Here is a 24,664-nt window from a genome sequence, read left to right as displayed (position 1 = left end):
CATGATCTGCAATAGCACTAAGCTAATTCTCAACTTTAAATTCCGTTTTACTGTATCATACTCTTTTTTTCCCAGTTGGAAACATACTGTATACATGGTCAGACTTTTCCAATCATGCATTTTAAAAGGCAGCGCAGCTTAAAAAACACTCAACTGTTGAAGGTCTGATTATTGTGTTTTAGCATGTCAGCTTTCTATGTAATATTGCCAAAAGTGTTTCATGAAATGTACTTTTTCTTTACAATTAAGTTGCATTTCAATATATTTATCTATTCATAAACACATTCAAAATGTATAAGAATACCACAACTCCATTTATTTTACATTTCTGACATCTAAAGTGTTCCAAAATAATATATTACAGTAAAGTATTCAAAACATGTTACAATTGTATTACAATTTAAATGTGATTGAAATACACTGAAGTTCAATTAAGTTGTTCCAAAATAGTGAACTTAGCACATACTGAAGTGCAATTAAAATATGAACATTAATAGTATGCTTTTTAAAGGTTTTGAATTTTGTGAAGTTTTTGCATTTTGTGTGTGCAGTTTCCTGTATGTAGAGTTTTTAAAAAATGACATGTAGTTGAAAATGTGTAAAAAAACCTGAATGGCTGGGTATGTAATGTTGTATGTGATGTGCTGGATTTGAATGATCAATACAATAATGTGTCTTAACTATGTGTTTCAGTAGTGCGTATGTGTGTGTGTTTGCGTGTGTTTGTAGTGCGTCTATTGTGTGGTTGTTTTCAAGCCCCCCCCCCCCCCTTTCCTCTCCTAAGGCTGGAATCTGGTAAAGTTGGAATCGAAAGTAAAAAGCTCTCAATCGGAAACACAAACACACACACAGACACACACACTCTAGGGGGGAGGGGAATCCAGAGAACACGTGAGATCTGGGAAAGTCCAGAAGGAAGATTATAAAGGGGACACACACTCTCCATCTCTCACACAGACACACTCACACAAGGATCTCTTCAACAGATTATACTCGCAGCATGCATCTGATACTTGGATCCGTGGGTGTCCTGCTTCCCCTTTCACTCATCCTGCTCCTGGACAAAGGTGAGTGTGTATGTGTGTGTGTGTGTGTTTGTGTGTGTGTGCGCCTGTGTGTGTGCATTAGAAAGTGTGTTTAGCAGTGTAACTATCCTGTGGTATTGATGTGTGTGAGTGTGTTTAGCAGTGTGATTATCCTGTTGTGCCAATATGTGTGTCTAAGCATGTACGAATCTCCTGCTGTGGCATTGTCTGTGGGAGAGAGTGTGCGTAGCATGGTGACTGTCGTGTGTGTGTGTGTGTGTGTGTGTGTTTAGCATGCTGTAGTGACGCATGTATGAGTGTGTGTTTTTAGTAGTGGATAGACTGGAGCTTAATAAGCTTGAGTGAGACATCACATGGTCTTCTTTACCTTGAAGGCCCAGGAGAAGTAGGTCAAGTTTAAGGAAAACAAGACAAATAAGTACCAGGGATAAGTGCTGCTGGCGGCATCATCAGTGGCTGGTGTGTGTGTGTGTGTTTCTGCTACTAGTCTTTTCACTCAATTAGTGCGTAATTCTGTATTCGGTAAGCCAGTGGCTGGTGTAAGTGTGTGTGTGTGTGTGTGTGTATGTGTGTGTGCCTGCGAGGTGTATGTGTGTATACAGGTGTGTGCGTGTGGGCTTGATTGTGACGGCTATCCTGCTCCTGTCCCGACAGCTCCAGTAGCGAGCAGCACATATGTGCCCGTGAGGTGCAAGTGCATGAATCTCATGAAGCAGACGCGAGGGCCCCCACTGGACTTCAGTGTCAGCGAGAAAAATGGCCACTGCCACACGGACGAGATCCTGTGAGTTGGCAACACTCATACTTGCGAGCGCACGCATGCACACACACACGCACACACACACACACAATCCCTTTCCCACACACATACATGCCACATAAACACACAAAAGTAAAAAAAATAGACACAATCCACTCACACACAAACACAAATGCTTCAAGCTAATGTGTCCTTCTGGTTTCAGGGTGAAGGTCCGAGGCAATGACAAGCTGTTATGTCTGAGCCCGACTGGCAGGCAGGGCAAACGCCTGCTGAGATGCTGGAGGAGGTGAGCAGGGTGTGTGTGTGAGTGTGTGTGTTTGTGTATATATGTGTGTGTGTGTGTGTGTGTGTGTGTGTGTGTGTGTGTGTAATGCAAGATATACATGTGACTGAAGCCTGTCTGTCTGTCTCCTCCTGCAGGGTGAACAGCCAAGGCAAGGACAAAAAGCAGTGCCTGAGAACCCGTAAGAACCGAAGGAACCGCCAGAACCGCAAGAACCAGAGGAAGACAAAAAAGGCCACATCTTAGAACCCCAAATAACTGCTAGAGCCGAGGGAACTCTAGACTGAACAATTGCAGTCCCTGACTCTCACTCCACGCTGCCCCTCCCCACAGCCCCGGTAGTGACGTGGTAACAACTATGATGACCTGACATGCCGGTATGAGTTGGGTACATACTACTGAAGATTTTAGATGAGTGGCGTGACATGTTTTAAGAAGCCCCGGATTTCCCCCCTAAAATAGGAAGTTGGGTCACACTCCCATCAACACCCCTGCCCCCCGTCAGGATGGGGCCAATGGAGCTAGAAACCACTCAGTAATACTTAGTGTCCCACTCCACCCTGGGAAGAGGACAGAAAGCAGTCCCTGAGAACCTCAAAAAACCGCAGGAGCCGATGGAACCACAGGACAGAAAGCAGTCCCTGAGAACCTCAAAGAACCCCAGGAGCCGACGGAACCGACTGGAGCACTGGAGGAGGCAGACGCCGCAACAGCAACAGCAACAGCAACTCACCAACTGCATGGTGTGAGTGTGTGTGTCACACTAATACACAAACACAAACCTGCTTGAAAAATGGAAAGAGGACGACAGCAGCTCAGGACCCTCCTCTCACACACACTCTTACACACACTCTCACACACACTTGCTTGTGTGTGTGTGTGTGTGTGTGTGCGTGTGTTTAATTGTGAAATAGGCCATTGCCTGGCCTTTTAAAGCACATTCCAAACTGTTGTCACTGAAACATACAACTTGTTACAGCAAGAACCCACCCTCAGTGCCACTGCTATTCAGAGGACGAGCATAGCACACACACACACACACACACACATTGCTCCATACCATTCAGAAGATGAGCAGCACACACACACACACACACAACACAAAACAGCAGGCGACACACATAGCTTTGGGAGATTGTATGCCTGCAGACTGTATTTATTTATCATTTTTTTGTACATCTTTTTCTAAAAAAAAGTTAATAAAGATACAAACAATAATGCCCTGTTCCACTGTTTTCATTTTGTTCTATATAGTGCAATGTGCATACAAACCATTGCCATTCTTGTAGAATACCCGTAGTCCAATTACATACCCACAGGTAGGCCTTCTTTTAAAATGGCATGATTGAAAGTTGAAAAAAACATTATGCCAATTAAGCATTCAATGATGTTTAGAATAATCATTCAGGAAACAATTTAAGGATCATTGCATTTTACCTTTTTTACAGATCAAAATGATATAGCCCTAACACTAAAAGCTGTTTTGACTATGGCTATGTTAAAGGGGAACTTGGCAACTATTTCAACGTAATAAACCCGTTTAGAAATCATTTGGATGGTTAAATTACCTGTTCCGGTGAAAATGGTGACTTTCCTCGCTGCGCCTAGCGTCCCCAGGCGTTTTAAATCGTGTTTCTTACCTTGTAACATCCACATAGTTCTGCCAAACTTATGCTAACCGTTCGCTAGCTTGTAAACAAATCCCTGTGCTTTATCGTTATCTTTTCCCACAGTTTGAAATAGCATAATGCACAATTTCTCCAGCAGAGGGGGAAATCCTGCCAAGTTACCTTTAAGTCTATGTTTAATTCAAGAGCTTGATTGTTACGGCCCAGGCTTGCATGGGCAGCAAACATGAAAGGGACACCAACACCAGATGAAACTTCAATACATACATCTACTGACTGATATAAATGGATGCAAGGTGCATGGAAGGAGAGTCTGTGTGTCCAAGTGAGTGGATGTTGCTGTCTTGGACCCCGTTTACACGAAGGGAAAACGCAGATATTCCCCTGCGGTTTGGCCTCTCGTTTACACCAAAACCCCGTTTTTATCACAGAAAACGATTATTTCTAAAACCTCCGGCCAAAGTGGAGATTTCTGATAACGCCGGTTATGTGCTGCCGTGTCAACAGGGATAAACGGCGTTTCTTAAACGTCACATTATGCGCCAGAAAATCCTTAACGTCATGTGAGCGCCTGATGTTTACAGTTTCTTTGGCTACTGATTAGGATTATCATGGATGCTGTTAAGGTGCTACTAATTTTTACTTTTGTGCAAACGCTTCTGGCCTGTTTGCATTTGCAACAACTGCTCTACATGGAGGAGCAGAGGCGAAGGATCGCACGGAGGTCAGCATTTTCACTGCTCGTGTTAGTCGTTGGTGTCGATTCTGAGGATTTTGATAGGCCAGCATGGCTTTATTCCTTTCCCTGCACTGCCACCCATAGGTTTGGCATAGTTATTATGGCGCTCGACAGCGTATTTATGCGGGTTGATGTAAATGACAAGTTTTTTGAAAACAATGTTGTGTGCACAATGTTATTATTGAAAACGGAGAGGGGGGAAATATTTGTTTCTCTAAATACCCGGCTATGTGTAAATGTGGCCTTGGTGTATGTGGGTGTAGGGGTGAGTGCAAGTCTCTGTAACTGAGTGCAAGAGTCAGAGAGTGTGCAAGAGAGTCAAAGACCGAAGTGAAGCTGATCTTCAGGCCAATATAGCCCACACCCAATCCCAATTAACAATCCCGCAGTCTCCCCAGAGTTAATGCATAGGCCTCTACAAAGACAGTATGGGGCGCAGAGAGTCCTCACAATGATAGAAGATGCTGAACATACACATTTTGTGTACTGACTGACTCATTGTTATATTAAATTGGCAACTGCCAATCTTTCCCAAAACAGTCTCTGGCATAAGGGATGTCATGCTCTGTACTGTGTCTTTGGCTGAAATGACCAGAGTAGGCTAGCCCATCTCTAAATGGCCTTTATGAGTGCGGCACTCTGAAACCGCCCTTATTTAAGACTGTGTAGTGGGAATGGTCACTTGTTAATTCAAAGTCTAAAGACAGTCCAAAATATTCAAAGTATGATCGGCATGCTCGAAGTGGCAGTTTACGAATGCATTATTATTATTTTGTATGTTGTTTCAAACACACACTGCATCCCAGTGTCGGTTGGCATATTGTTGATGTCAGAATCCAGATAATAATCTCTGAAATGGTGATCTTATCAAGAAGCAAATGGTCCTTGCTGAGAAGCAAACTGAAGTGTGAATAACAAAAAACATTTTCTCAAATGGACATGGGGTAGGCCACAGAGAACCATCCAGGCAAGGGGGAGAGAGAGACTTAATTATCATACAACAAATAGTTGCCAGACCTATTTGCATTAGAAGCAATTTACATTAAAGCAACACCAAAGAGTTTTTTGTACCTTAAAAAAATGTTTCCAAAATCATTTCAGTGGTTCATCAACTCCTAACAGGGTGAACTGCACTTCTGCATTCACTTTGCCACCCTCTACCAGCTATAACCGCACTACAGTATGTAAGTTTGCCAGATCGGGTAGGGGATCTGTAGTTCGATGGAATGAGACATAAGAAACTACAAATTTCACTTGCATCTGATGTCGCCATACATCGTACTTTCATAAAATCATGCAACATATTTTGGGTCAGTGACAAATTGGGTTGGTAAGATGAGAAAATTAAAAATATGTTTAAACCTTTAAAACAAAACATGCCTGAGGTTTGCTAAAGTGTATACTTTGTATTTCTGTTGTATTCATATTATTTAATATGACGTGTATGCTATTTTTTAACAAAAGATAGAACTAACAGCCTGTTAAATTGTCAAATGGTGTAACCACAAAAATGACAAATATCTAATATTTCACACCTCCTAGAGTTCATGCAATTGCTCTCATGAAATTATTAGTTTATTTTGTAATATGTTTTATTATATTTACTTCTAAATTTAAATTATATGGGTTTTTCATTGTACTGAGCAAGACCATATGCTGTAAACATCTTGTTTTCTGTCTATTCTTTGACCATTTGAGTAAAAATGGTTTAAACAACCATTATTACAGTAAAGTAGAGTATTAAATCATTATCCATATAAATTTTTTTGTACATTATTAGTATTTAAGACAAAATACTGGTTACACCAATTGACATAAATCGGTTACACCAATTGACCATAAAACGTTTATAGCAATAGGACAAGAAATTGACACAGAAAATAGGCATCAAGGTAAACTGAATTGGATATTTTGATATGTATTCATGTCATTCATCATATTCCATATCAAATATCATTTCATAACATTAATGAAGAAACTTGTGTTCTATTTGATTTCAATTCAGTTCTCATACAATTTCAGTCTATACCCATTATTTTCAAAGAGAGTGAGATAAAGGGACCTATTTTCGCGATGCAAAACCTGGCGCAAAGCGCATTATTATTCTGACGCAAAGTTTTTTCATATCTTACACTTCACTTTTATTAAATAATGCGCCCAGGGGTGTGGCAATTACCGACATAAGGTGTGGTCTGGCACATGATCTAAAAAATCGCTATCTTATACCGTCTAAAAAAAAATATTATGCTACTGACCAAGAAAAGCCTGGTCTATAGCAAAAGGTGCATATGAAACACTGCTGAAGACGCACTGTCACGAGATGTAAGCAGCAATTCCTCTGCAGAATAAACGTCCTTAGGTTATTTATTCAATCATTCGAACATTATAGGGGGAAGTTTTGCTTTTTCAGGCTATGTTTTTGCTGGTAACCCATTGTCAGTCAATATTGAAAGTAATTAACTGTGGGTCTGAGGGTCTGAGACTGTAGTCTTTCAAAAATCGTTTCCAAATCTTTGCAAAGTCTTTCAGTGTAAAGAGGGCTTTGAGTGCTCTGTTTGGTGTGGAGTAGCTAAGTAGCAGGGTAGCCATTCTTGACTGGGTCGGGGTTGCGTGTGGGATTTGGGACACTAAACTGCATGTATACAGAGAGGGGCAACAAAAGTCTAATCTCCCGACCTCATACACCGTGTTCCAAATTAGTATGCAAATTGGATTTAACCACGTCAATTCCAATACAAATTTCAAGTTTTTGCCTGAAATTGTACTGTGCCTACTTACGAGGGCATTGTTTCCACCTCTTTTGGGGCCTACCATCAAATGTTTAACCTCTATAGAAAGCTGAGAACCTGTAGTTTTCGTAGGAAACAGGTCAAAATAACTGTGATGTACTGACACAGAGTTACAGAGGCTAGAATATAGTTTTTTCTTTCTGCCGGATTACAAGCATCTCTGAACTGACCACATTTCAGTCCTCTAGGTCACTTGATATCACTTACAGTAGAAACACAACTGAGCCCTAGCAACAGGTCTTGTGAAGCTGTGTGCAAAAGTAGATCAATATAGAATGAAAATGGAATAAATAAGGGCTTTAGACCATTATTTGCCAAGGTATGCTCATGCGTTTTGTAAAATGCCTATGGAAACTCCCCATACAGTGGGACTTTTGGTTATCCAAAATGCATACTGACAATCAAATGCTTACTGCACATGAACCCCTTTGTGTAGAAGCATAACCCTGGACTCAAATGAAAGGTAATACTTTGAGGTTTCTTGTGGACTATTTAGACATATGTCAGGTGTTCTGATATAGACTGACTAACACAAAATATGGAATACACAAAAGTCTCTATTTTTGCATTTACTTTGTTGTTTCAATGAGTGTATAAGATAGCACATCTGCACAACTAATATTGGATAATACAACATGAAGATTCAATTTCTATGTATTCCTGTGAATATTTCAATACCCAATATGCTGCATCTACTTATTGCTAAGGATACACACTGCAGCTAGAAGTTCTAATCTGAGAATGTATACAGTACATGAAAAAAAGTTGTCATTTTTTGTCAAATGGTGTATAACATTACTTTGCTACAGAGCAATATGGTGCATACAATTGATTTAGAATGTTAGGGGAGGTGGGGGAGGGGGGTAATCGTCCCGCTGACAGGACACTGATTAAGTGTCCTAAACATGGGTCATTCCGTGTCAAATCACCCAGTGGCTGGCAGGTCACCCTCTTCCAAAAAATCTGAAAAAACTCACAGGTGTTTGTAGACCAAACCTATGCATAAATCTTAAATAGTATATCTGTATCACTAATGGTTCAAAAACTACAGCTCTTTGAAGTATCAAGTCATTTTAAGCATCGTGGTGAACAATCCTTTTTGTTCAACTTCCAACATTATTGGCTCTTTTGGTATTTCACACACATTAGTGAAACTATGTGAATAGAAGTACATTTCCCTGTTGAATTTAACAATCCAATCAAATCAGGTGTATCTTGTGTAATTCCCCCTCTGCAAAGCTCTGAAAATGGCTATAAATTCATAATGTGAAAAAACATCACCACCTTTGAGGGCTTCTCATTCAAAAAGTATGTGACACAAATTCATCAGATTTTTTTCCCACTCATGTATGGATTATAAGGTCATGTCCATGCCTTAACTTTGGTTGTTAACATTATCACATTGTCAGAGCATTTTTATTAAATTGGGCTTGATTTTCAAAAAGTCCATTTTCATCTTCTCATTTCACCACGTGGACAGTTAACAGGATTTTTTTAAATTTTACCATATATCATTCTGTATGTGAGGATCATCTGCCCAAAATTTGGGCTTGTTGCTGAGTTTCTTCATTGAGATAAGATTTTTTACAAATATTGTCTATAAATCCACTGAATTTGTACTTTATCTGCAGTACCACTTTGCACCACATGTGGTGCTCTTTTAATACAATGGAAGTCAATGGAAGAGTAAGAGAGTCACTTGTTTGCTGTACATATCCAATCTAAACACACAGTTTATGGTTCATATGGTTCAAGTAAAAAGGGGTTTCTAAAATTCAATGCATTGTCAGATGCATAAAAATCAATACTAACGATTTATCATCTTTTTAGAAATGCCCACGAGTCCTCAAACCTTGTTATGAATACTTGTAATGAAAACACACATGGTCATCTTCATCAAGTGAAATACCTTGATGAACTGAATTTTAGAAACCCATTGTTTCTTGAATATGTTCCTTTATGACATTCATTTTCCAACTTCTTTCCCAGATCACATGGAGACAAAGCACTGATCTCCATCTTGATGCTCTTTGTCTATGTATCACAGAGGACTGCATCCCATGCATATGACGATGGATATAGACTTTGCCTAACCAGTTGGCTAGTAATTATTAAAGTACTCACATAGGCACTGATAGGTTAAAGCTGGTGTAGAAAACTCATTACAAAGATGGTAATTATGCTAAATCCTCTTGCTGCATGTATGATGACCAGTCAGTCTTATGTGTGTATAATTTACTTGATCAGTTTATTTTCTTTAAATAAGATTTATGTATGAGCAGTATGTTGTTCATGTTGCAATAATTATTTGGACCAATTCAACTATGAACCATAAACTGTGTGTTTAGATTGGATATGTGCAGCAAACAAGTGACTCTCTTACTCTTCCATTGACTTCCATTGTATTAAAAGAGCACCACATGTGGTGCAAAGTGGTACTGCAGATCCAGTACAAATTCAGTGGATTTATAGACAATATTTAAAAAAAATCTTATCTCAATGAAGAAACTCATCAACAAGCCCACATTTTTGGCAGATGATCCTCACATACAGAATGATATATGGTAAATTTAAAAAAAATCCTGTTAACTGTCCACGTGGTGAAATGAGAAGATGAAAACAGCCTTTTTGAAAATCAGGCCCAATTTTAAAAAAATGCTCTGAAAATATGAAAATGATAACAACCAAAGTTAATGCATGGACAGGACCTTATAATACATATATGTGTAGGGAAAAAATCTGATGAATTTGTGTCACATACTTTCTGAATGAGAAGCCCTCAAAAGTGATGATGTCTTTTCACATTATGAATTTATAGCCATTTTCAGAGCTTTGCAGAGGGGGAAGTACACAAGATACGTCTGATCCGATTGGATTTTTTAATTCAACAGGAAAATGTACTTCTATTCACATAGTTTCACTAATGTGTGTGAAATACCAAAAGAGCCAATAATGCTGGAAGTTGAACAAAAAGGATTGTTCACCACAATGCTTAAAATGACTTGAAGTTTCAAAGGGCTGTAGTTTTGCAACGATTAGTTATCCAGATATACTATTTAAGATCTATGCATGGATTTGGTCTACAAACACCTGTGATTTTTTTCTGATTTTTTCGGAGAGGGTCACCTGCCAAATTGTGCTGAAATTGGGTGATTTCACACGGAATGACCCACATTTATTTATTTATTTTTCAATTAAACTCATGGATGGTATTGTGTCTCAGAACTCTTTGGGTCATTGAAATCAATCTCAGACACCTGTGATAATTAGTTTGCCAGGTAATCCCAATCAAAGGAAAACTACTTAAGAAGGATGTTCCACATTATTAAGCATGCCACAGGTTTCAAGCAATATGGGAAAGAAAAGGGATCTCTCTGCTGCTGAAAAGCATGAAATTGTGCATTACCTTGTATGAAAACATTGGATATTTACCGAAAACTTATGCGTGAAGAAATTTGTCGCTGATTCAGAGCACAAGCGGGTTCATGCAGACAAAGGCATAATAAGGAAGGTTTCTGCCAAAAAAATCATAGGATTAAGAGAGCTGGGGCCCATTGCACAAAACTAGGATAAGGGATTAAGCCGGGATCTCTTGGTTATCCTGGCTCAATTTATCCGTGATCCAGTTGCACAAAAGCGGGATAGGGGGCAGCAGGATATGTTATGGAATAAGTCACCATGGCGATTTATTCTGTCGAGATAGCCTAGTCAGGCTAAATTTCAGGATCTATTTAATCTCATCCCTTATCTCAGTCAGCAGTCACCACAAACGGAAACTAATACTTTTCCACAGCCCACTACACATTGTTATCACATATAACTAGACCCACTGTCATTATTTAAACGTTTGTGATCATTAATTAACTTTTACATACTCGCCATTCCCGACCCGTCATGCGACAATGTGACGTCACAGGAGTGCCGTAACCATTTTGCGCACGGTGGTCGCGACACTAGTTGCAATATTCTCCTAAACAGAGGTGTTGCTGTTTGATGCTGTTGTGAAAAGGCTATCGCTACCTACTTTACACCGTAGAAGAAGCAATGAAGCCGCTCTAGTTGCCATGGTGAATCAGTGAATCTGTGATCGGTAGCGGGGTCTATTTGAGGGAGCCGTGAGCGTGCACTTATCCAAGATAGATAGATAGATAGATATGTTTCATCTGGCTTGATGAATCCGTGTCTGCTCATCCTGGCTTGGTCTTTGTGCAACCAATTAAGCCTGTGCGCTCTTGTTTTGGATTCATTGAGCGCAGCTCAGTAACTTATCCTGGATGTCTTAATTCTGCTTTTGTGCAATGGGCCCCAGCTGCTAAAATGGCATTGCAAAGCAGCAAACAGGTATTTGAAGCCGCTGGTGCCTCTGGAGTCCTGCGAACCTCAAGGTGTAGGATCCTCAATAAGTTTGCAAGTGTGCATAAACCTATTCGGCCACCCCTAAACAATACTCACAAGCAGAAATGGTTGCAGTGGGCTCAGGAATACATGAAGACTAATTTTCAAACAGTTTTGTTTATGGATGAGTGCCGTGCCACCCTAGATGGTCCAGATGGATGGAGTAATGGACGGCTGGTGAATGGCCACCTTGTCTCAACAAGGCTGAGACGTCAGCAAGGAGGTGGCGGAGTGCGGAATCATGGGGAGAGAGCTGGTAGGCCCCTTTAGGGTCCCTGACGGTGTGAAAATGACCTCGGCAAAGTATGTAGAGTTTCTGACTGACCACTTTCTCCCGTGGTACAAAAAGAAGAACCGTGCCTTCCATAGCAAAATCATCTTTATGCATGACAATGCACCCTCTCATGCTGCAAAGAATACCTCTGCTATGGGCATAAAAAAGGAGGGAAACTCATGGTGACCCCTGACCTCAACCCTACTGAGAACCTTTGGAGCATCATCAAGCAAAAGATCTTTGAGGGTGGGAGGCAGTTCACATCCAAGCAGCAGCTCTGGGAGGCTATTCTGACATTGTGGCAGCTATGGGAGGCTATTCTGCAAAGACATTAAAGCAGAAACTCAAACATAAAAAAGAAACACAAGTTCAATGGATGCAAGAATTGTGAAGGTGATATCAATGAAGGGCTCCTATGTTAACATGTAACTTGGTCTGTTAAGATGTTTTTGATCAAAAATCAACAAATGGCCATTTTTAGTTCTTTACAACCTATAAAATGTCTGAGCAGCCGTGGGCTACTGGTTAGCGCTTCGGACTTATAACCGGAGGGTTGCCGGTTCGAACCCCGACCAGTAGGCACGGCTGCAGTGCCCTTGAGCAAGGCACCTAACCCCTCACTGCTCCCCGAGTGCCGCTGTTGTTGCAGGCAGCTCACTGCGATTGGGATAAATGCAGAGACCAAATTTCCCTCACGGGATCAAAAGAGTATATTTACTTATACTTGAAACTCTGTTGTGCATAATAATTTGGAACAGTGCATTTTGAGTTTTTTATTTTTGAAAAAAATACTGTTATCATTGTTTGGTTTGTTCAATAAAATTTAAATTATACTCTTAACGGTTGATGACTTATACTGACTGTCATTTGCATCAACTATTTAGGAAAATCTGAGAAAAATGTAATTTGCATAATAATATGGAACGCAGTGTATTTAAGCACTCGAGAAAAATGGGTACTGTTTCTTCTTGAAGAAAAAGTTCAGGGGATCAAGCCCCCTATGTGTCACATGCCTGCACACAGCCGCAAACGATGGACTTCCTCTTAAACCATGAGGTAGACTTCTGGAAACGGTCCAATAGGAAATCTGTGAGAGGCGGGAACTTTCAGGTTGAACACACACCCCTCTACACGCACACACATACACTTAGACACACTCAAACACACACACACACATACACACATACATGTACGAACTCTCTTACACTCTGACTGCAGACAGACATGGCTCGCAAGAGTGTGCTGCCAGTGCTGCTGCTGCTGCTTCTACAAGGTCACTGGACTCAATGGACAGGTAAACAATAAACCCACACACACACACAGCCACACACACACACACAGTCACACACAGACACACACACACACTAATCCACACACAGACACACACAAACACACACACATACAAACACACACAAATCCACATCATACAGTCAGATGTGTATGCTATCTATCTGTGTTGCTGCAAACTGGTTTGTTTTCCTGTGTAGAGCAAGGCGTACAGGCCACAGCGGTGCCGGATGGGTGTGTGTGTGTGCGGGAAGTCATGTTGTTACCCTGGAGAAACATCTCTGACCTGAGCATCGTGTCTGACAACCCTCTCTGCAGAATACACATTATGTGAGTCCTGTCATTATTCTGTGTGTGTGTGTGTGTGTGTGTGTGTGTGTGTGTGTGTGTGTACGTGTGTGTTTGTAGCTGTTCTGAATGTTTGGACATGTACATCTTACCATAGGCTCATATGTTATCAAATCCAAAAAATAGAAAAATATTTGGAGATTACCAAGTAGGGATCTAAATATCTCATATTTGCCCATTTTATGTGTGCATTCCAGCTATATGAAGCATTCTATCTGCATTGTGCAGATAAAATCGTGATTAAAGGATAACGGCACACACATACACACACACACTGTGAGTTGATTGTTGTCAGGAATGTAAGGCTGTCATGGGAAACCACTCCACAAGTGAGTGCACCCACAATTCACCACACACACACACACACACACACACACACACATATATACACACACACACACACACACACACACACAAACACATAAACACACACAGCGGTGTGAAATTACCCAGTACACACAGAAAAACAATCAGATATTTAATATAACACACACACACACATACAGACACATACACACACACACACACACACACACATACAGACACATACACACACACACACACACACACACATACACAGCCCTGTGTACACTCATGCTTCAACACAAACAACATTAGATATCACAGATATACACATTATCACGGCAACAGCAAGGCCACGTGTAGAGCAAAATGTTGAAAAGCTACGGTACAAGCCTGTATAGGATCGATCCCATTTTCTGAACATGAGAATGATAGGGTTGTGCATGGGGGTTGAGGAAAGAAGGTATTTGAAAGGCTGAGAATCCTGGAGGCTCTGCTTGGTTGTTTCCGCAGGCTGTACATTCTAAGCTGACATGTTTACCAAACACATAGTGAGGAACGAAGAAAAGTTGGCTGGCTGCATGCAAGACAATCATCACAAACACTACAAATTCCATGATGACCCTACCAATCACATCCACTTGTTTATCTCTCTGCACAGTGTGTATGAGCTAGTGTGTGCGTGTGTGTTTGTGTGTGTGTGTGTGTGTGTGTGTGTGTGTGTGTGTGTGTGCAGTGTTTCCGCTACATTTTTTTTTACAGTGGTGGCAGGATTATTTAAAAAGCAACAGCAACTACATTGTGCATCTGCCCTGATTCTGATACCATGGCGGTATTAATTAAACCGTGGCGGGCCGCCATGCTGAAATAAACGTAGAGGAAACACTGTGTGTGTGTGTGTGTGTGTGTGTCATACCTGTCAACATTTAGCTTTCCAAAAACGGGAGATTTTTTTTTTTGGGGGGGGGGGGGGTGTCAGTGTTTATACCGGATCTGTGTTTGCATATTTAATACGTTTCATACACGTGTTTCAATACTGCATTTCGGTCGTTGCTTTTACCTTACCATTACCTTACGCATGCAGTTATGTAGGCCTATCCACCAGCTGCCTGCCTGCAGCCTACTTCCAGAACTCCAAAGCTGCTTGCTGTCAGATTTGGTTCCGAGGGCACAAGTTCAGTGTATCAACAATACTCAATAACAGTTTATGTGATGTGTTAATCAATTAAATTCCCAACAATTTCACAACAGCTAGTTTTGGAGTAGGCCATTCAACTAGACCGCTTGCTTACCACGAGACTCAGGCTGCGCAGTCGGCACCCGCTTCCTTATTTGGGTTTTGGGTTGCCAGGTTTTAGCCTATGACAAAACGGTTGAAATTGAAACTAAGTGATTGTGTATGTGTAGGGTGTATTTCATACACAATCTGGCAACCTGAATGGATCAATGATTTTAAAATGAAGTTTGATGGCCATGCAAATTACGGGAGTTTTCCGGGAGAAATAACAAAACGGGAGGGTGCTGGGAGATGACCTTGAATACGTGTTGACAGGTATGGTGTGTGTATGTGTGTGTGTGTGTTTATCAGTTTGCAAATAATGTGTCCTGTATGTGTCCATAACAAATGGGAAGAGAAAGAGAGACATAGAGAGAGAGATAGATAGAGAGAGAGAGAGAGAGAGTGTGTGTGTGAATGTGTGTGTCATGAACTGTGTTCCTGTTGACAGAATCACACTGAAGGGGAAGCAGAAGGTTTGTCTGAGCCCTGATTCTGACCAGGGCAAAAGACTTCAGAAATGCTGGAAAAAGTGAGTAACACACACACACACCCTCAACAAACACTACATGTACACCCCCCACCACACACACACACACACACACCCACACACACACACAGGCCCTCATGTCCAGCCCTGGGTCAGCAGTATACACGCACATATACATATATATATATATACGGGTTTTCCAGGCTCCATTTCTTTTTACGAGACACCCTGCTCACAAGAGCCATCTGCCGGTTGTTTGGGTTGTTGCAGCGTCATTGCAGCGTCACTGGAGAAATACAAATTAAAGTCGTGTGATCCCGCGTGATGTCACGCGCGGACCTCGAGGGAAGCTGGCCAATTTGAAGTAATGCCCACTGTATTAGCACCAATTGTCTGGACCGCTGTTGATTTAGGTCGGCACTTCAAGGGGGGTGAAAATGTATGTATTCGCTTATTTTGCATGATATATTTTTGATTATTTAATATTACTTTGTAAAAAGTAGCTTTCACTTTAACGTTAAACAGGGGATTTTTGTAAATGATTGTAAAAAAGGCCAAATTAAATAGACAAAGATTCAATTTATTAAAGGCAATAAAAGTGGAAATATCCAAGGAGGTGAACACTTTTTATAGGCACTGTATATTGAAATAATTATGACTTAAAGAATAAGAGAAAATGGCCTCCAACTGTGGGATTGATCAACAGGCACCAGAACTGTTTATCAACTGTTTATCATTATCATTAGAGATTCACTGGTTATTGTGTCAGATTAGTTATTAGTCAGATTTGGTCAATAAAGGGAATAATGGCAGTATGATTTTTTTGGGTGAATAAATGTAAAACTTTGTACATTTTAACTTGTAGATGAGGGTTTTATCACAATTTAGGTCAAACTGATGCTAAGGTTGTATACACAATACCATCAGTCTGCTCATCAGACACACACCTACTGTAATACCAGTCTTTCAAGGCTTTTTTCAAGTTAATCTGTTTTTCATAGTGATGTCACCAGTACAGCAAATAAGCTGTTGAGTGGGGTACACTGCTCTCTTGTGGATCTAAAGATGAGATACATCACCACTCCAACTACAACAATGTCTCCATAAACACACACACACACACACACTGATACAATCAGGTCTCAACAGCATTAGCCATTTGATAACTGGTAAAGTCTGATCACTTCACTAATGATTGAACAGTGCCCTTAACAAAAAATATAAGTTACTGTAATATGTGGAAGTGTACTGTTTGTCTACTTATTTTGAGCTAAGCATACAGTATAGCTTACTTTTTGTGTACAGATCAAAGATACACTAAATTGAATTATACTTGGCTTATACTGATAAGTATACATAAAGGTTTAAGTACATCTAGCCTATACTAGAAACTTAAATATACTTAATATACTTATACTGATAGAAAAGTCTAAGTATATTTACTTGTACTTGTAGCCAGAGACTGATCTTTGAGAGACTGCATTACAGATTCTCATTTAATTTCATTTTATTGACTTTTATCCACAGATTCTAATATTACCGGTAAACTTATATATAAGTTTATATGTATATAGTATATACTACTATCATGAACATGAAAAATTACGCTACAAAAATAAATCAGTAGTGGCCAACAATGGCTCATGAGGTCGAGGAGTGGTCCACCCTGAAGTTTGCAAGTTCAAGCCCAAATCCTCCTGACAAAACACTTAACCCCAAAAGTGTGTTGCAACCTTTGTAGTTAGAACCGTGGTTCTTGGATTTGGTGTTTCTAGAAAAAGTAGTTCGAACTCTCAATCGCAAAAAGATTGGTGGTTGGAACTACTGCCCCTGAGCAATCGCACTTGTGTCGTTCCTGGGTAGTTCCGCTTAGTCTGATGCAGCCTTAATCCATGACATGTTTCCGGTTGGAATAATTACAACCACAGCGTAAAAGTTTTGAAAGCAAGAGCGAGCAGAAGACAGAGCCGGTGAGCGGCCCGATGTGAACGTCATTTCTGTGCTCTCAATCATAATTGTTACGGTTGTGATAACAGTTTTATTCACCACGAGATTATTTTTCACCGCTCCCTTTCTGTATTTACGCTCTCGATTCTTAAATCTGCACTTGATTTCATTCTTTATGCGCTTGCATAATTAAGGCAGCTATCTAACTCCATAGTTTTGTATTCTGAGTCGGAGTGCATTGTATGTTTAATGGGGTTAACAATTACCTTTGAAGATGCAATGGAGGAAGCCTTTGAAAAGAAGAAGCAAGCGAACGAGGCTAGCAAACACACATAAGACCAGTGAAAATAGGTGTCAGAGGCTTTGTTGCTAGATCAACCCCATCACCACTGTTGAATTTTGTTTTTTAAGGAATGCCCACGACTGGGGAGCTCAGCAAATTAAGAGTAAAGTAAGTGCTGGCAACTCGCTGTTATAGCAGGCAGCTCACTGCGCCGGGATTAGTGTGTGCTACACCTCTCTGTGTGTTCACTGTGTGCTGAGTGTGTTTCACTAATTCACGGATTGGGATAAATGCAGAGATTCCCTTACGGGATACAAAGGATATTTTCCCACGCATTAATATCTTACTTTATGAGGGCACTGATAGGCTATACAGTATAGTGTTTACATTTCCATTTGCGTTCCACCTGCATTATCTCTGCGCCCCTCACTTTTACTAGGTTGAGGCCACCTAAAATCTTACAGGCACACCTTAATTATAATTTCTGGCTACGCCCCTGCCATACACTGAGCTACTTTCACATGGAAGTGCCTACTAGCCACCCCACATACCATTTTAATCCTATGAAAATGACAGAAAAACACAACCTCCCCTTGTTTAATCTTTAAAATCTTCAAGCCTATTATATGTGGAGAGCTCAAATATTGGTACAACATGAATGAAATATAGTATATAGAGAAAAAAACATTACTGTCACACTTCTTGCACTTTTTTCCAAATCTAGGGCCTTGTAGAAAGTCATTGAAAATGCCATATAAACCTTTAATGGTTCAGTCATACTGAGAACATGTTTGCTTTCCACCCTACAAAGTTTGGACTGCTTATGAATGAAATACTTTTCATTATATTGATGGCCAAAAATTGCTTACCAGACAATGTGATTTTCAGGCTGTAAAACTGAGGTAATTTCAGGGGCTGAAAATAATATGAAGACAGGATTTGAACAGAAATATTTGACAGGCCTTGGTATTAGAACTCATTATTCATATAGACAAGGTCTGAACAAAATCTGAGACGGTGCAGCAACAACCTTATCTGATTTCACACAGAATGTGTGTACTAGATTAACTGGACATGCACTGATGCTTTTTAGATGTGACAGAAAAACTGAAAAATAAAGTTCTTTGATTTGAATCTGAATGGATACATGAAATCTTGTCAAGGGTCAAGGTGTATTGGTGTCTGTGGTTGTGATGTGTTTTTAACCTATTATAAGTGTGGGGAGGGAATGGGTCCGGGATGCCAGACACCACTGTGAACCTTCTGGAGGTGTCATGGGCCTAATTCAATGAAACACCAGTGAAGAAAGAGGCCTGCTTGAAAACCCCAGTGAAATGAAGTGATGCTCACAAAGTGCTGTTGTGTTGGTAAAGGTTACTTGGGCATAAAAAAATTTTTTCTTGGGTTCCGGTTTCCGACCGACCCTGTCAATTTATGTGCGACCCAAATTTATTTTATGAGCTTGGGGAAGAAATAACACTAAATAGTCTAGGCTACATTAAATAAATCCACAAATAAAAGGCGAACTATAATTACATTAACTAGATGTACCGCAGAGCGGTACAAAATATGACCGCCGCCCAGTCCAGCACATTTTTTCCACAAAAAGAAATCACGCTGAAAGGCCTATATGATTCTAACTGTCTCACTAAATTGCATTATCCACACTCAATTCTCACTGGTATCTGCTAGACAACAAGTCCCAAAACATGATTAGTTCATAGATTTCACATGTAAAATTCATTTTATACAACCCCACCTCCATCTTGCCTGTTCATAATTCTGAGAAATTCTTGATTGTTTGTGTTATGTTTATGTTATGTGTGTGGGTGTGTGTGTGTGTGAGTGTGTGTGTGTGTGTGTGTGCGTGCTTGTGTGTGTGCCTGCGTATGTGCCTGTGCATGGAAGCGTACATATGTCTACTGTGTGAGTATATGTCATACGTATGATTACTGTGAATGTGTGTGTGTGCGTGTGTATCTGTTTGTGCACATGTGTGCACATGAAATGGGTTAACATGACCCCTGGAGGCAAATATACGGAAAAAAAATGGTCATCCTAGGCCCTACAGTTCTCAAGATATTCACAGAGAACTGTGTCTGGCCTACCCTCCTTTCGGGGGGTCCAGTCCAGCGGGGGGGCTACAGATCAAAACGAAAAATGACGGTTCCATGCTATCCATGTGGGGGTACATGCCCACCAAGTTTTGTGTACCCCGGTCTTTCAGTGTCCCGGGAATCCTTGTTGGTGTACGTCACTAAATGTACACATAAATTCTTTTATTGTAAGGCCCCCCATGAACGAAAGTACACAAAACTTGGCATGCATTCGGAGGGTGTCATAATGATCCTACACTTTCAATTTCGTGCAGTTTTGACCATGTCAGCCAGAGATATTGTGATGAAAACACCTACATTTTTGCTTTTTAATTTTTAACTAGGTGGCGCTATACATGAAATAAGTGGTAATGGGATGGGTTGACATGGCCCCTTGAGATCAACATACAAAAAAAGGTGGACCTCCTAGGCCCTACGGTTCTCGAGATATTCACAGAAAACTGTCTCCGGCCACCTACAGGCCAGTTGGTGTATAGTAACATAAATTAATTTATTGTGTGGCCCCCCATGAACGGAATTCCACGAAACTTGGCGTGCATTCAGAGGGTGTCATAATGATCCTACACTTCCAATTTCGTGCAGTTTTGACTATGTTAGGTCACAGATACCTGCGATTACAACACCTCATTTTTACTTTTTTGTGTTTAACTAGGTGGCGCTATACATGAAATGAGTGGTTATGGAATGGGTTGACATGGCCACTTGAGATCAACTTACCAAAAAAAATGGTCCTCCTAAACCTTACGGTTCTCGAGATATTCACAGAAAACTGTGTCTGCCCTACCCTCCTTTCGGGGGGTGCAGTCCAGCGGGGGGGCTACAGATCAAAACGAAAAACGATGGTTCCATGCTATCCATATGGGGTTACATGCCCACCAAGTTTCGTCTACCCCGGTCTTTCAGTGTCCCGGGAATCATTGACAGAAATTTGGACATGCGAAAAAGAAAAGAAAAAAAAAAAAAAAAAATCTGACTAAACCTATATGACCGCCGCTTCGCTGCGCGGCGGTCATAATTACCCCTTGCGTTATGTATAGGGATGAGCGTATTCTCTCTTTTACAAAGTAGCCTATGCACAGCTGTTCACGAAGACGATTGCTTTCGTCACTTATCAAGGCACTTGCAATTGTGTCCAAACACCGCAACTATTTCACCTACCACAACAGTCCCTCGCGCAGAATATTGAGCCAGATGGCACACTTACTTCTGCACCTTCTGCATATGACACCAAAGACTGCCCTAACGTGTTCGTTCCTCTGCAGTTTTGATGACAATAAATAGAAGGCTAACGTTAATGATCTGCTTACTTGCATCTCTCAACCTGGTGTTGCTAACCTACCTAGGCTATGAAAGTAAGTTAATTAAGGCCTACTTGGTTTACTGACATTTGAGTAGGCTATGCAACCCATTGGCAAACGTTTACCTGGATATGTCCTTTTAGCTTATGTCATGTTTGCTAGCTTGTGGGCTTAGTTTGCTACCAAAATCATAGAAATTAATAAAATTGCAAGACATTTACAGTACCTCTTCTATGATCCAAGAATGATTTCATTCGAGTTGGTTTTTTTACATTTATTTTAACTAATGACATAGAAGACATTCCCAATTACATCCACATATCGTAATGCACTATGCAAAAAGTAGCCGAACACAGTGAGATGCAAGCCTTCCAATCCACTCAGAAATGTAATTAGGCTATCACGTCCTTAAAGGGGCAGGCAGTCAATTAGACGTACACCACCAATGTAATGACATTAAACAGAAGTGTAGTCAAATAGTTTACATCAATATGAAATTACTAGATACTTACTTGGTTATTAGTAATTATGCAGGCCACAGACTATGAATTAGCCTATTAAAAAGATATGAAATTAATATGAATTACAAAATATATGAATGTATTGAAACATATGACATAAGTATAAGTACTTTTTTTGATCCCGTGAGGGAAATTTGGTTTCTACAGTTAACCCAATCGGTGAATTAGGGAAACACAAACAGCACACAGTGAACACACAGTGAGGTGAAGCACACACTAATCCCGGCGTAGTGAGCTGCCTGCTACATCGGCGGCGCTCGGGGAGCAATGAGGGGTTAGGTGCCTTGCTCAAGGGCACTTCAGCCGCGGCCCACTGGTCGGGGCTCGAACCGGCAACCCGACGGTTACAAGTCCAGAGTGCTAACCACTCTGGTTGTTGGCCACGGCTGCCCAACAAACCGCAATGATGCCATCTCTTTAGGTGACTGTCTTTTTTGGACACGTCTACAAAAGGTTATACTGCTTTGTGAATTACCTCAGTCAAAGCATTTTCACAAATAAAGTAGGCCTACTTTGATTTTTTTGTAATCCTTACTGTTTACCTTTGATTATCCTTTTTTAATAAGCATCAAGATTATCAGTGTGATTTTGGTCTTACTAACCCTAATTGCCCTAAATTAAAAAAAAAAAAAAATCGCAACTATTTTTGCAATTTCACTTCCTCCCGCAATTTCTCCACAAGAAACAGCTAAAAACACCGCAACTTCCATCCAGGCATTTTAGGTCGAAACAGTCTCAAAAAACCTCGTGAAATCCTGGAGGGACTGACTTTCTACCTATCCCTTACTGCCACTGGGGGAAGAAAAAAAAAAAAAAAAAGAAAAAAATTCCCTACCGACCCATGGCCTCAACTGACAACCAACAGGAACCAAACCTTTTTTTTTTTTATGCCTTGCTCTTGCTGCTTGGGTTCTTTGGTTGAGCTATCAGGTTGTTGTGTGTAATGGCTGTTGGCTATTGGCAGCGCATGTTGTACCATGAAGGAGGGAATGACAGGTCCCGGGTACAACCGGTGCAGGTAGTGCCTGCCATCAGCTGTTTATATGGTCGTATCCAAAGCCCTACTGGGCTAGGTGCAGTACATGCTCTAGTCTGGGTGTCTCGAGCCAATTGTGCATTGCTGCTGTATCCTGCCTCATAGTTATGTAAGATATGCTTGATTGTTCATCGGACACTGTGTGAAGTCCTCACCATGGGAACTGAACATCTTTTCCTGTGTGTAGCTGAAATTCAAAGTGGCCATTCCTCATAGTCAGATGAGCTGCTGATTGAGGTACAGATGGTACAGATAGTGCCATCTAGAGGAGCTTACGATAAGGCAAATAATCACATAACTGTACTCAGGCACAGAGGCGCACCTTGTCAACAGGCAAACCAAGCAACTGCTTGGAGCCCCGAGCCGCTAGGGGGCCCCCGACCTGGTCTCAGCGCGTTTGCCGGTGGGTCAAGCGAGAATTTCGTCCATAGAGATTGAATGATGTATTTTGCGTGCTCCTGCCCTGTTGTACAAACAGTACGTGCATATGTAGGCCCTATGCTATGGCCTTATGAACAGCGGATCTGTGTTCAAAAAAGTTCAAAGAATCCGCACATTTTTAGGCAACTGTGGTAAACGTCAATCGAGGGTGCAGTGATGACGGATCAACATCGGATTTTGGCATTTAGCCTACTCAATGAAGCTATAGTAGGCTAATGTTAATTGGCAGAAAGATTGAACATGGTTTGCTACATCTATTCATGGGTTTCATCAGGTCCCTTTCCACAGGTGTATTAATCAAGCACCATGCAGCCTGCATTCATAATCATGGTGCGTAATTTTATACACCTGTAGAAAGGGACCTGGTGAAACCCATGAATACGACAGTAAACTTCAGCTAGCTAGCGGCAGTTACAACTAGTTAAGCAAAGAGATGGTTAACGTTATGTTTGTATTAGGGCTGTCAGCCATAACATGTTAATCGCGATGCAGTAAGGACCAAGCATACTTTCATACGTTAATTTGTTAGATTGCCCGATTGACGCAAAGTGCGTCAAAAAACACACCCTTTCTTCTTTGTTACATTGCTCCGGAACTGTTCATTGCAGCGAGATAAAACTTTTATTGCGTGACAGAGCAGAAGTGGGGCTTTCCAACGAGACTACGCACGTGTCTGTACGATCAAGTAGGCTATGAAATTAAAAGAAAATCATGAAATTAAATCAATTTGCATCATATTTACAGTCTATACTTCTCTGCGTTCACCTGCTCACCCACTATCGTTTGAATTACTCGCAAACCCGTGATCGCATATATATGGCAAGCATATCAGATGAAAGAGGAGACACAGGGCTATCCATTGGTACCATGAATATCGATCCTTTTGACTTATAAAAACAGACGAAGTAACTGCAAAATAATAACGTCATGTACACAAACCAACGCTGCACACACCCATTACTCTTGTTTGAATTACTCGCGGACCCGTGATCGGATAGATATGCCACGCACGTCAGATGAAAGAGGAGACACAGAGCTATCATTTGATATCAAGTACATACTTCTGGGTTATAAAACAGACGAAGTGACAGCAAAATAATAACTTCATATAGCTGGACTTACCCCACGTTTACGAATTTTTGTCTGTTTTTGTGGCAAAGCATGTTTATAATCCAACGCTATCCTGTGTTTCTCTATGGCAAAGCATGTTCATACATACACCATGAACTCAAAATTATATTTTGTGAGATACATGTCAAAATATAAGAATTTTTATAATACGCTTTTTGTATTTTTATCATTTAACATAATAACCTAATGGTGATATAACATAATGGTGATAACACTTGTCAGTAGGGCCCCCTTGGAATTTTTGCTTGGGGCCCCCACAGACCCTAGAA

At 40.8% G+C, this 24,664-nt stretch overlaps 3 protein-coding genes across 5 annotated transcripts in view; 2 read left to right on the top strand and 1 right to left on the bottom strand.

The window, feature by feature from the left end:
* Nucleotides 1-24,664, bottom strand: part of rassf4a (Ras association domain family member 4a) — a 47,920-nt gene that overhangs the window by 20,612 nt on the left and 2,644 nt on the right. The gene's annotated exons all lie outside the window — the stretch shown is intronic.
* On the top strand, nt 897-3,310 carry cxcl-c13b (CXC chemokine 13b). The gene is made up of 4 exons (XM_076285524.1): nt 897-1,067; nt 1,701-1,830; nt 2,012-2,095; nt 2,230-3,310. The coding sequence occupies exons 1-4, from the start codon at nt 1,001-1,003 to the stop codon at nt 2,336-2,338; spliced, it is 390 nt and encodes a 129-aa protein (XP_076141639.1). The 5' UTR covers nt 897-1,000; the 3' UTR covers nt 2,339-3,310.
* cxcl18a.1 (chemokine (C-X-C motif) ligand 18a, duplicate 1) overlaps nt 13,070-24,664 on the top strand; it is a 31,746-nt gene continuing 20,151 nt past the window's right edge. Inside the window, exons 1-3 of one of the 2 annotated variants that reach the window (XR_012986999.1) lie at nt 13,070-13,211; nt 13,405-13,534; nt 15,583-15,663. Coding sequence is in view for 1 of the 2 variants with exons in the window: in XM_076285531.1 (XP_076141646.1) it covers nt 13,142-13,211; nt 13,405-13,534; nt 15,583-15,663 (281 nt within the window). In the remaining variant the exon portion in view is untranslated. The remainder of the gene's footprint in view (nt 13,212-13,404; nt 13,535-15,582; nt 15,664-24,664) is intronic. The other variant, XM_076285531.1, reaches the window with a different exon arrangement.

The sequence above is a fragment of the Alosa pseudoharengus genome, unplaced genomic scaffold (genome assembly GCF_046254945.1).
Source record: "Alosa pseudoharengus isolate Yale_2024_CS ecotype anadromous, Long Island Sound unplaced genomic scaffold, YU_APseudo_1.1 YU_APseudo_1.1_scf_15, whole genome shotgun sequence".
NCBI classification, from domain to species: domain Eukaryota; kingdom Metazoa; phylum Chordata; class Actinopteri; order Clupeiformes; family Clupeidae; genus Alosa; species Alosa pseudoharengus.
Note: the sequence above shows the minus strand (reverse complement) of the source record. Positions and strands in the feature narration are given on the sequence as shown.

Coding starts and splice junctions, on each gene's coding strand:
- cxcl-c13b (XM_076285524.1), top strand. CDS start 1,001: ATGCATCTGATACTTGGATCCGTGGGTGTCCTGCTTCCCCTTTCACTC. Junction 1,831..2,011: donor TGCCACACGGACGAGATCCT/GTGAGTTGGCAA, acceptor TTCTGGTTTCAG/GGTGAAGGTCCGAGGCAATG. Junction 2,096..2,229: donor CTGCTGAGATGCTGGAGGAG/GTGAGCAGGGTG, acceptor CTCCTCCTGCAG/GGTGAACAGCCAAGGCAAGG.